General features: G+C 31.4%; 4 protein-coding genes across 4 annotated transcripts; all 4 read left to right on the top strand.

Moving 5' to 3' along the window:
• Nucleotides 1–198: 198 nt before the first annotated feature.
• Nucleotides 199–1,682, top strand: HELRODRAFT_172629 (hypothetical protein; the record flags this gene model as incomplete). Its single annotated transcript, XM_009019293.1, has 3 exons — nucleotides 199–696; nucleotides 1,110–1,177; nucleotides 1,595–1,682. The coding sequence occupies 3 exons, from the start codon at nucleotides 199–201 to the stop codon at nucleotides 1,680–1,682; spliced, it is 654 nt and encodes a 217-aa protein (XP_009017541.1).
• Nucleotides 1,683–4,219: 2,537 nt separating this feature from the next.
• Nucleotides 4,220–4,420, top strand: HELRODRAFT_128540 (hypothetical protein; the record flags this gene model as incomplete). The annotated part of the gene is made up of 1 exon (XM_009019292.1): nucleotides 4,220–4,420. A coding segment is annotated over one exon (201 nt), but the record flags the coding sequence as incomplete, so codon positions are not given.
• Nucleotides 4,421–6,019: 1,599 nt separating this feature from the next.
• HELRODRAFT_172627 (hypothetical protein) lies at nucleotides 6,020–6,607 on the top strand (the record flags this gene model as incomplete). The annotated part of the gene is made up of 1 exon (XM_009019291.1): nucleotides 6,020–6,607. The coding sequence occupies one exon, from the start codon at nucleotides 6,020–6,022 to the stop codon at nucleotides 6,605–6,607; it is 588 nt and encodes a 195-aa protein (XP_009017539.1).
• Nucleotides 6,608–8,682: 2,075 nt separating this feature from the next.
• Nucleotides 8,683–9,537, top strand: HELRODRAFT_172626 (hypothetical protein; the record flags this gene model as incomplete). The annotated part of the gene is made up of 2 exons (XM_009019290.1): nucleotides 8,683–9,103; nucleotides 9,512–9,537. The coding sequence occupies 2 exons, from the start codon at nucleotides 8,683–8,685 to the stop codon at nucleotides 9,535–9,537; spliced, it is 447 nt and encodes a 148-aa protein (XP_009017538.1).
• Nucleotides 9,538–12,801: the final 3,264 nt, after the last annotated feature.

The following is a 12,801-nucleotide window of genomic DNA, read 5'->3' as shown; positions in this document are numbered from 1 at the left end:
AAAGTAATAAAACAGTAATGAAAAATTCTAATACACTATATATAAGCTTTTGATCACAACGGAACACTTATTATTTTCTAAATTTCTTCAGCCGTGTTAATACACATTTGAAGTCGCACTATATAAACTTGAACAAAACTTGGAACAAATTAAAAAATTAATCATTACACTTTCATAATTAAAACAATCGGATAAACAATGGAAAAAATGGATACTTTGTTGGACAATGAGATCCCAGAAATGAAAAATCAAAAAAAAAAGAAATGTACGATTGACAACTGCCAATTTTCAGCCGTGCACAACCACCACTTAAAGTATCACATGCTGACAAAACATGGAATAGGACAAAAACTTACGTGTCCAATTTGCCCACACACATGCGCAAACAACTCCAAGCTCAACTGCCACATGAAGATTCACTCAGAACTGAGGTCTCACTCGTGCCAAACATGTGGAGCCTCATACAAATTACCGTACCCGTTGAAACAGCATTTCACTAAATATCCATTGCACGTTCCAACCACAGATGCAAATTCACCAGCTCCAGAGCCCAGAAGGAAACGTGAAAAGAAACAGCATTCAACAAACAATGTGGAAAACATCAAAATAAAAGAAGCCGGTAATGTAAATGGAAGTGGAAGGGCCAATGAAGGAGTGCAGGAATCAAGGGATCATGGTTGCACTATATCAACTAAAGTGAAATAAACAAAGGGAAGGAGGCCCAGAAAAGGGGTGCCGATAAAAATTGCCTGGTTTGCTCCACCATCAGACGATGAAGAAATGATCAAGGAAAAATTTTTTTAACGTCTTGTTTTGCAGTTTTTTAATTTTAATATTGTGAAAAATACATCAGAACAATTTAATACGTATAATTTTTATGAAATATTTCTACAATTTCTTATGTTTGTTGCACCAAGAAAGATGTCATTGTTGTTTCAAATGCCATGTAGTGTTGCAAAATTTCTAATTCATAAAAGTTTTGGGAGCACAAACAAAAAATAATAAGGATATGTTTAAAACAAAAATGTTTTGTTTTTTCATGGTTTTTTTAATTAAAAGTACCCTAAACTACATAATTTGATATTTATGCAAAATACAACAAAACTCAGTCAAATGGAAAGTTGTCCTTCACCGATATTTTAGGGCTTAAATGGATAATAGGGAATAGAGAACAATTGTAAGCTGTTAAACATTCCTGCTCGAAAACACGCACCAGCGTGGTCAGGGGTTGTCTTGAAGCTGAAACTCTCACCAAAATTTTTGTTAGCGTTAATTTGAACTAAAATGTGTTTATGGTTTGAGAAAAAACTGTTTTAGTCACCTCAAACTTTAAAACTTATCCAATTTTCTAATACCCAGGTAATTGTATAAGAGTGAACTAATTTGGAAAATAACATAAATAAAAAACACTGTCTTTAATAAACAATCATTTACAAAAGGGTTTCTAATCTTATTTCAAATGAATTGAATTTTCATCAACACAAATGTAGTCAATTTGATGTGTAATCATAAATTAAAAACGTACACAATAAAATAAACAAAAATATTTTTCTAAAACATAAAATTAGCATTTAATGATGGATAATAAACAAAGGAACTATGAAAACGATTGGCAGATGTTGGAACGATCAAATCTGTTTTACGGTTATCGTGGGCTTAAAACGCGTAGAATAAAAGAATAAAATTGCCAAATTAACTAAAAAAGTTGTGTATTAAAAATAACAAAAAATTGAAATTATGTGAAAATAGACAAAAACAACAAAAATAAAAAATGACTCCCAAAATATAACAACAAAAGCGAAATAAAAAAAACATTGAACCGACAACTGTAGACTGTAATTTACGTCAAAAACATTAGCTACGCTGACTTTAAACAGCACTAAAATAACGAAAAATTTTTGTAATTAACCAGAAAAATTTCCGCAAAAAACACACGATAGAGCTGAAAAATTATAAAAGTTGGTACTGAATAATAAAAGTATATGTTTTAAATAATTTCTCCTGAAATTTTATTTTATTAGGCAGAACTCTGCTTATAATATTTAGGCAAACAATGCTAACAGTACCTTGGCGCATTGTAATTTAACAAAAACGGACAACAGCGTTTGCCAAGTTTGCATAAAAAATATATGTTTCTGCTTCTAGAGCAAATCTCTAAAAAAATTTTTTTGCAAATCTGAAAACGAGATTTAGTAAAGATTCAATTGAAAAATTGGGTTCAAATAAAGAAACCTGCTTTTTTCGAATTAAATTAAAATGTTCAAATCATACATTTCAAGATTATTTTTACTTTACTTGTTATTGGCCTGTTTGTTATTTTTTTATAGTAAAACAAGTTAGCAATGGAGATCATAACACAGTGCTTCGACACAATGAACAAAATTTGTATTTTCAGCCAAAATAAGGCTCTGATGAAAATGATCATAAAAAGAAAATACAATAAAATGAGCAACGTCGTATTTGAATGTGGTTGTCGCAGTTTTTTTGAAAATTATTTTGCTATGATAACATGATAAGAATATCCACATCTCAGAGCACAATGAACAGTAAAATTGTTGTAGACAGAACCTGTGATGAACCGCGATATAACATTGATCAAATTTCTCCATATTTGCGCAGTGTCAACATGGATGTTTTGAGTTTGAAATTCGGGGACTTTTTTTGAATTTTAGTTTGGCAAAAAAAGCGTACAAAAAAACAATTTAATTCATTGATAACTCAAAAGTTTTTCTGAAAAAACAGATTAAATACATTTGTTTATCCAAGCGCCTCTAACTATTATTATTATACCTAAATATCAAAATGTGGCTAGGAACAACTCATAAACTACTTCAGGTTGACGGGTTCAATGATCCAGTGACAAATCTAGATGTGGTTATGGATCCAGACCTTTCAATAAAGTCTCATGTAAATAAATTATGTAAGAAATGTTTTTTCCAGCTACAAAAACTAAGAGCCATCAGACGATATTTGGAATGCGTTACCTGCTGATCTAAAGAATTTCAACATCATGAGTCGAAGTGAATTCAAAAAACGGCTAAAGACTCATTTTTTCAACATTCAACAGCGAAGAAAGTAGAGAGCGCTTCTGAAGTCAACTCACAAGAGGCGCTGTACAAATTCTGCAATGCATATCGTTTTAAATTCATATTCGTAAGTCTGAGTAGTTAAATTTTTTTTCACATTTTTTTGTATTCTAACATTTTAAACACGTGGCATTAACTGTTCCAAAATATTTTCTTAAATTTAATAATTATAATGTTAATAATATGTCTTATACATATATATTAATATTAATATAATATCATTATAATATTAATTACATAATAATATATCATATGATATATATATATATATATTAATTTATCTAAATTCAAAACCAAACTCCTGAACCTTCTATTGAAATCAATCCTTACACGCACATGCAGCCATGGACAACTCCGATTGGACAGGAGTTAGAATGCAGACGATCAACTGATTGATACCATGAAGATCATCAACCGGTTGAATTGCCTACAACTCATATCGATTACAGTTATAAAAAGGCGAGGTGCTTTAGCAACGAGAGGGTCGTACGGAATGGTTTTATGTTTGAAGTAGCCAAATAAGAGAATAAGAATAACCTCAATTTCAATATTTTAGAAGAATTCAATGCATAAAATTATTTGTGCAATAATTGTTCACGTTGCAACTAAATTCAATATTTACTATTACAAAAAATCAAAGTCAATAATTAGGATTTACTTTGATTCGCTTTATCAAAGTGATTACTTAAGATTCATTTTGAAAAGCTCTCACAATTCTAACTTTGATATGTGCAGTAAGTGATTACTTAAGATTCACTTTGAAAAGCTCTCACAAATATAACTTTAATATGTGCTGTAACTTTAAGTGTTCAACAGTAACAAGGTCAAAAAAAAAGTTACAACAAACTATATAAGCCTGTTCACAATTTAGGCAAATCAAAATAATTGTTTTCTAATATTCCTTTAGACGTGTTGATACCAAATTTTGTAGTCATAATATTTATAAACTCTAACATAATTTAAAACACAACTCATTATAACCAATCGTAAAACGTTCATAACTTAACATTAATACAAGTCTTTTGTAAATGGAACGTATGGATTTTTCCTTCCTTAACGAGGTTCCTGAAATGAAAACAACAAAAAAGAAGAAATGTCCTGTTGACAACTGCGAATTTTTAGCAGTGAACAACCACCACATGAAATACCACATGCTGACTAAACATGGAATAGGACAAAAACTTACGTGTCCAATTTGCCCACACACATGCGCAAACAACTCCATGCTTAACCGCCACATGAAAAGCCACTCAGAAGTGAGGTCTCACTCTTGCCTGACATGTGGAGCCTCGTACAAATTTTTGTACAAATTGAAACAACATCTCACAAAGCATCCATCTCACGTTTCAACCACAGATGCAAATTTACCGGCTGCAAGACTCAAGAGGAAACGTGGAAGGAAACATAGTTCAACAAACCGCGACATGCAAGAAAAAGTCGACAATGTTAATGGAAATGGAAGGGGCAATGAAGGAGTGGAAGATGGAAGGAAAGATGTTCTGCATCATGAGCATCAAAATGAAGAGGATCATGGTTGCACTGCATCGGCTAAAGTGAACCAAACTTTGGAAAAGAAGTCCAGGAAAGGAGTGCCCAGAAAAATTACGTGGTTCACTCCGCCATCAGACGATGAAGAAATGATGAACGAAAGACTTTTTTAAGACTTGACTTTTAAGTTCCAGCATTCTTCCAAATAGTGATCTTTCCTAAATATTTAGATTAAACAAATTATGTTCTAATTTTTTTTTAAATTATAAATATGGATATTTTTTAACAAGTTTTTAATTATAACAAAAATTCAATGAAGTTATAAATTTTTTAGCTGTCAAATTTTATAAGAACACTAAAATATTTCGAACATTTTGCACCACCGTGAATGGACAAAATTAGACCTTTAACCTTCAAGAGTTTGATAAGTCGCCAGTTTAAAAATATTAAAGCACTTGCTGAGAAACATTGATTTTAACCTTATAATTCAAAAAATAGATCAATTATTGAGTTGTGGAGCATAATAACAATATAGCATCAAAAAATATGTTTCAAAAAATTTTGAGGTTAATGAAATTCGATAACACAAAAAAACATAAAAGTATAGACAAATTACAATCCGTATGAAAAGTATTTGAGTTGCGCAACTAAAGTTTGAAGAAGGCATACCAGTCAGTATCAAGTGTGATTGTAAATGAACAGTTGGTAGCAATCAGGAGTGTCAATTTAAGCAATAATAACCTTCTAAACCACGGTAAGTGGGCATTAAACTTTGGGTTCTCTATTTGATAGTAACTCCATTGCTGAAAAACAAAAATATACATGTGTGAAAAGAATAAAGTTAAAAGAGAGGCAAAAATTAACCTTGCAGAGTTGTTCTGAATTTAGTATAAAATTTGCAAAAATAGGAGAAAAATGTTACCAGTGACAATTTTTTTTCCTAATTTGCCACTATATAACAATTGAATCTTTTTTGTACATTTACTTTCGTTAAAATAAAAAAATATAAATGTTTCTGCTGGGTGAGTTTTTTTAGTAAAAAAATGATAAATAATTAGTGCTTAAAAATTGCTGGTATTTCTAAGGTTGAGCTTGGCTAATGAAAAGAAATTGAAAGCTACTTTGATCAACATTGATCAATCGTTCCTTTGATGTCCGATCTAATGTGCAACTAAAGTCAGGCCAGTCAATAAAACTTAATTGAGCGATCAATAGTTATTTTTAATTGCTTTGTTTCTTTGAAGTGAACAACGTGACAACGCTGTTTGATCAACCAATTAAGAGTTCATTTAATTGGTCTGAAAAAGTATAAAAGAAAGAAAAGAGTATAGGTGAGGTATTTTCTACAATACTCGTTCATCGTGTTAAATTATCAATTTATTTAACAAAAAACTATCAATTCTAATTCTTAACGTTTTTACTAATTTTTAAAAAAATCATTTACAATGTCTTCAATAAACATGAATAATTTAAAAATTGAAAATGTTCAAAATTTGGAAGACGAATCGTTAGATGATTCACTATTCGAAACAAATGTGAATTATTTTGAAAACAGGAGAAACATGGCAATTTACAAAGGCAAAAGATTCAAGAAAGCAAAGAATGCTGTAAGCAAAATAGTTAAAAGCTCCAACAACGCTGAAAAAATTTCAACCAAGCCCAAAATTAATGCCTCTCCAACAACTTCAGTAGAAAATCTCTCCATAAATACCTCGGTCTGGTCATCCGACTCTATCGTTCCTAACAACGTCAACAACAATTCGTATTCATCGTTTATTTCTCTTTACCCAATTTATTTCACTGATTGCTCAGCAAAACCTCTAACATCTGAGGACAACATAAGTACCAAACCAACAATTATCGATGAAGATGAAGGATCACGCATGTACATCATTTCCCATCACAACAACTGTCCAGCATGCAACGCTGAAAATCGACAGTGTAGCATTAGTGACAATTCGGATCATCTAAAACAACTCTGCATGATATTAGCAGTCCAACAGTCGAACTTATCTGTGAACGGGAGATTATAAAAATTTTTGAGAAAAATTTGGCATTTGATGAGCGATATCAATTGGTATCATAGGTAGCCAAACGGCAACCCCCGATCTCGGGGAAAATGTCGTCTAAACGTGTGTTGTTGTTGTTGATGAGCGATATTCTTCTTAGACTATTGAAATTATCAAAAACCGTTTGTCGATACTGTTCATTTGATTTTGTTGTTATCTTGTGATTGTTGTTATTATTTCTTTTCTACTATATTTTCTATGATTTATGATGGATAATTTGATAATTTTCTTTCCGTTACGTTTTCTCATTTTGAAATTCGTTAAAATGAAATGAACACTACATTTTTTTTAATTCATCAATTTTTTATGTAGATTTTCTGTTTGTATAGATTTTTTTTTGAAATTACTTTTATTTGGTTACGTATATTATATATATTTTTTCATTTTACATTATTCTTCATTTTTAAATTTAATTGATGTTTCACAAGAATATATCTCAATACGGCTACACGTTTGAATGGATTTTATTTACATTTTGGTTAAAGGGTTAAAAATTATAGAAGATATTGTAAGCCATCAAATCTTGTCGTGTACCTATAACAGATAGTCTGGACTTTTTGATAAAAGTTGGGAAACGGCTGACATTACTTTTAATTAATGCTAGTTTTATGTTTGAGCTGTTAAGACAAAATAATAAAATGAAATATATAGAGTGCGCTAGGAACAACGAGTGTTTTTTGTGTAATACTGTGTATAGTTTGCTCCCATTTTGTACTGATTATTTTAACAAGTTTTATAACGATGTGTCAACGGCTTCATTATCGCAAACATGTAAAATGTTTAGTAATGAAAGTTAAAAAGATGATACGTTTCATCATATTTTGATAAAAATGGAGTAGAGATAAAATAATTGAATAGAAAAGTGAAGATGAGTAAAGTGATGAAGAAATAAATAAAAATGTTATGAGTTGGAAAAAGTTATTAAATGAAGTTCGCATTTGAGACAAGTCAATACGGATAATTAGCTTGCAAAAAACATGGAAGCACTTGCTAAGTTGAAAAATATAAGAAACATTGATTTTTACTGATGTATATAGTTTAACAAATAGATCAATTATTGAGTTGTGGAGTGTAGTAACAATATAGCATCCAGAAATATCTTCTAAAAAATTTTGAGATTAATGAAATTTGATAATGTTCTTTCACACACAAAACATAAAAGAATAAACAAATTGCAATCCGCATGAAAAAATTTTAGTTGCTCAACTATAATTTGAAAAAAAAGGCATACCAGTTAGCATCATGTGTGACTCAGTATGAACAGTTGGTAGTAGTCAGGAGTGTCCATTTAAGCAATAATAATCCTCTAAACCATGGTAAGATGGCATTAAACTTTGAGTTTTCTATCTGATAGTAACTCTATTTCTGAAAAACAAAAATATACATGTGTGAAAAAAAAAGGGAAAGGAGAGCCAAAAATTAAGCTTGCAGAGTTTTTCTGAATTTAGTATAAAATTTGCAAGAATCAAAGAAAAATGTCACTTGGGACAATTTTTTCTTGCTAGTTTGCTACTATATAACAGTTGAATCTTTTTTGTATATTTTCTTTTGTTAAAATAAAAAAATGTAAATGTTTCTGCTGGGTGAGTTTTTTTAGTAAAAAAAATGATAAATAATTAGTGTTTTAAAAAATGCTGGTATTTCTAAGGTTGCCATTACTTTTCATTAGCCAGGCGGCTAATGAAAAGAAATTGAAAGCCACTATGGTCAACATTGATCAATCGTTCCTTGGATGTTTGATCTAATACGCAAGTAGAGTCGGGCCAGTCAATAAAATTTAATTGAGCGATCAATAGTTATTTTTAATTGCTTTGTTTCTTTGAAGTGAACAACGTGACAACGCTCTTTGATCAACCAATTAAGAGTTTATTTAATTGATCTGGAGAAGTATAAAAGAAAGAAAAGAGTATAGGTGAGGCATTTCCTACAATACTCGTTCATCGTGTTAAATATTCAATTTTGGTGTTTAAGTTATTTAACAAAAACAATCAATTCTAATTCTTAACGTTTTAGCTAATTCAGAAAAAAAATAATTTACAATGTCTTCAATAAATATGAATAATTTACAAATTGAAAATGTTCAAAATTTGGAAGACAAATCGTTAGACAATTTACTATTCGAAACAAATGTAAATTATTTTGAAAACAGAAGAAACATGGCATTTTACAAAGGCAAAAGATTCAAGAAAAGGTTTAATGCTGTGAGTAACAATGTAGAAAGCTCTAACAACGCTGAACAAATTCTATCAAACTCAAAAATTTTTGCCTCTCCAGCAAATTCAGATGAAAACCTCTCCGTAAATACCTCGGTCTGGTCCTCAAAGTCCATCGATTCTAACAACGTCAACAACGATTCGGATTCATCGTTTATTTCTCCTTACCCAATTTATTTCACTGATTGCTCAGCAAAACCTCTAACATCTGAGGACAACATAAGTACCAAGATGAAGGATCACGCATGTACATCATTTCCCATCACAACAACTGTCCAGCATGCAACGCTGAAAATCGACAGTGTAGCATTAGAGACAATTCGGATCATATGAAACTACTCTACATGAAAATAACAGTCCAACTGAAGAAAAATCAAACATATCTGTGAACGTGAAAATATTAAAAGTTTGTGAGAAAAATTTGGGAGTTGGTGAGCGAAATTCTTCTTAGACTATTGAATTCATCAAAAAACTAATTGACGATATTTTTCAATTGATTTTTTACTATTTTTGATTTTGTTCTTTTCTACTGTTTTATTTTATGATTAATGATGAATAATTTGATAATTTGTTTATTAGTTTCATTTCCTCCTTTTGAAATTCGTTGAAATGAAATGAACTGCGCAATTTTTTAATTCATCAATTTTTTTTGCAGATTTTGTTTTTAATAATTTGAAATGATTTTTTTAACTTAATGTACTCCGTGAATTATATATAAAATCTGAATAAACAAATTCAAACTCAGCTTCAGCGTTGTATTGTTTTAGTTTTACTGACTGACATTTTATATAACATCGGATCAAATATGGAAAATTATCAGATGATTTTTCGCTATTGTTTCAGTTTTTAATGTTTTCACTCGCCTTTCATAATTTAAAATTCTATTTAATTTTTGAAATTCGGTCAGTCATTGCTCACTGTTGTATTCATGGTGGTGGACCAGAATACTTGAAGGAAGTTTCTCGTGAATAATCTGAACTGGACATATAACATGCTCTGCGATCGATCTCCTGGAAATTGATGGTAGTTCCTAGAACTAAGACAATGGTGGGTGATAGATGTATGCAAGTTGCTTTACCAAAGATTTGGAACGATCCACCTGTAAAAAAATTCAAACAGGAACTGAAGACGCACTGGTTCAATAATTTTTTTTATTTATAACCTCTGAGGAATATCTATGAGAGAATAATATTAATTATCTTTAAAACACCGAGTATCTTACGCACGAACGTCTGGTATATATCGGCTTCCGTATTTATGACTTCAAGCATTATGAACCACAAACTTTCAGCGTCATTTTGTTTATAGTTTCTTATCCCAATACATGCTCAGCTCATCTATTAATATTACCAACGGCAAATGAGTTTTTTTTGTTCAAAATTTTTTAGTTTCACAGGTTCTATCTAATTTTTATGTTTATTTTTTATTATATTATCATTTCCAATTCGTCCATTATATTTCCATTCATAATATTTCAACCTTATTATTTGTTTACAAATTGGTTAAAAATTCATGTCATATTAATTAATTAGTTTATTACTGTTAAATTTCTTATTACGTAGATCGCTTAATTAATTGATACAATATTGAAAGACATTAATAGACAAGAAATAAACTTTGCAACGTTCTCGACTTGTTTATTATCAACCGGATCAACAGAAAAGGAAAAGTGAAGTTACATACAAAGCAAAGAACATTGGGTCCAAAGAAAATAAATGTATACTATAAATCATAATGTTTTAATATAAAACATAAAACTTAACACCTTCTCATTTTATTTAAAACATTAGATGACCTTAACCTAAATGTTCTGAAGACCCATCGCACACATCAGATTCTTTAGTCTTGGTCCTACCATTGGTTTTGTCAGAGCATCAGCAACTTGAAGTTCTGTCGCAACTCGTTCAACTGAAACTTCTTCTTCTGCAACTTTTTCTCTGACAAAGAAATGTCTAATGTGGATGTGCTTTGTTCTTCTGTGAAGTTCTGGATTGTGTGCTAACCGAATTGCTGCTTCATTGTCGACAAAAATTTCTGGTTTTTTCTTTAGATCTACGATGTCGTTCAACCATCGTTTGAGCCATATCACTTCACGAGCTGCTTCACTTGCGGCAACGATTTCTGCTTCAGTAGTTGAAATCGCAACTGAGGGCTGACGTTGGCTAAACCAACTGATCACGCTTCCTCCAAACATACAGATTACACCTGATGTCGATCTTCCACTAGTTTTATCTCCTCCATGATCTGCATCACTGTAGGCTATAAGTGTATTGTTTTGACCAGACTTGTAAGCAATACCGACATCAGCTGTGCCTTGCAAATATCTGAAAATTTGCTTAACTTGTGCTACACTAGACTTGCTGGGTTTCTCTAAACTTCTGGATGCTACTCCAACTGCATATGCAATATCTGGTCTTGTTCCCGTCATCAAGTACATCAATGCACCAACTGCTGATCTGTAAGGAAATTTCACTTCCTCATGTTCATTTTTGTTTTCATCGAACTCCTCAGATTTTGAAATCGGAGTTGTACAGGATTTACACTGACTCATCCCAAACTTTTCAAGAATCATTCTTGTATAGGATGACTGACTGACATTAATATTTCCCTTCTCATCTTGATTAATCTCTAATCCAAGGAAATATTTTGCAGGTTTAGATGTTATCTTGAACTCAGACTTTAATTCTTTTTCAAATATTTTTAGTTCTTCTTTATCGGTTCCTGCAACTAGTCCATTATCAACATACAGTGCAAGTATGAGTTTCTTTCCTCCCTGTATTCTAATGAACAAACAAGTATCTGCATCGCTTTGTTTGAAATGTCTCTTTTTCAAGAATTCAGCAAAGCGTTTGTTCCAACATCTTGGAGCTTGTTTAAGTCCATAGAGACTTCGCTTGAGTTTACAGACTCTTCCTGAATTATCTTTAAAACCTTCAGGTTGCTCCATGTAAATATCTTCATCTAGTTTGCTGTATAGAAATGCTGTTGACACATCAAACTGCATGAGTGACATCTTTTCATTTGCAGCAACACTTAATAGTGTTCTTATAGTTGAACTTCTGACCACAGGACTATAGGTTTCTTCATAGTCAATTCCCTTTTTTTGAGAAAAACCTTTTACCACTAGCCTGGCTTTAAAACGTTCAACAGAACCATCTGGATTGTGTTTTACCTTGTAGACCCATTTGCATGGTATTGCCTTATGACCTTTTGGAAGACTTACCAAATCCCACGTTTGATTTTCCTTTAATGACTGCATTTCACTGTTCATGGCTTTAAACCATTCATCTTTTTCATCACTTTGAATGGCATCTTTGTAGCTCTCTGGTTCAAGTACTTCACTTAATGCAGACATAACGAAAGGATCATAACGAGATGGCTTTTTGATATTATTCCTGTCACGTAAAACCATACCTTTGGTCTTTTGATTACAACAGTCAGATTGATCTTCTTCATCAGATGAAACTGAACTACGGTTGTGAACATCTTCATTAGTGTCATCTGAAATTTCTTCTTTTGAATCATCATTTCTACTACTTGAGTCATTTTCTGATTTGCAATTGATTTTAGGATCTGTTGTAAAATCTTTTTGAGTCGGATGTTCAAATGATGTTGTACATTTCATAGGTTTTTCTTGGAAAACAACATCTCTTGAGAATATCATTTTATATTGATTTTTGAGCCATATACGATAGCGTTCGTCACCATCGTAACCAACAAGGTAACCTTTTATGGCTTTCTTATCCATTTTTTGACGTTTTTGATCAGGTATGTGAACAAAACATGTAGAGCCAATTATTCTCAAATGGTTAATTCTCGGCTTTTTACCTGTCCAAATTTCAAATGGGCTTTATCTTCAATCGACGACTTGCCTGTTCGATTAAGTAAATATACTGCAGTTGAACATAACTCAGCCCACATAGCGACTGGAAATTCAAAATCTGG

This window comes from Helobdella robusta (assembly GCF_000326865.2).
Source record: "Helobdella robusta unplaced genomic scaffold HELROscaffold_24, whole genome shotgun sequence".
Classification (NCBI taxonomy): domain Eukaryota; kingdom Metazoa; phylum Annelida; class Clitellata; order Rhynchobdellida; family Glossiphoniidae; genus Helobdella; species Helobdella robusta.
This window is presented reverse-complemented; position numbering and strand designations above follow the sequence as displayed.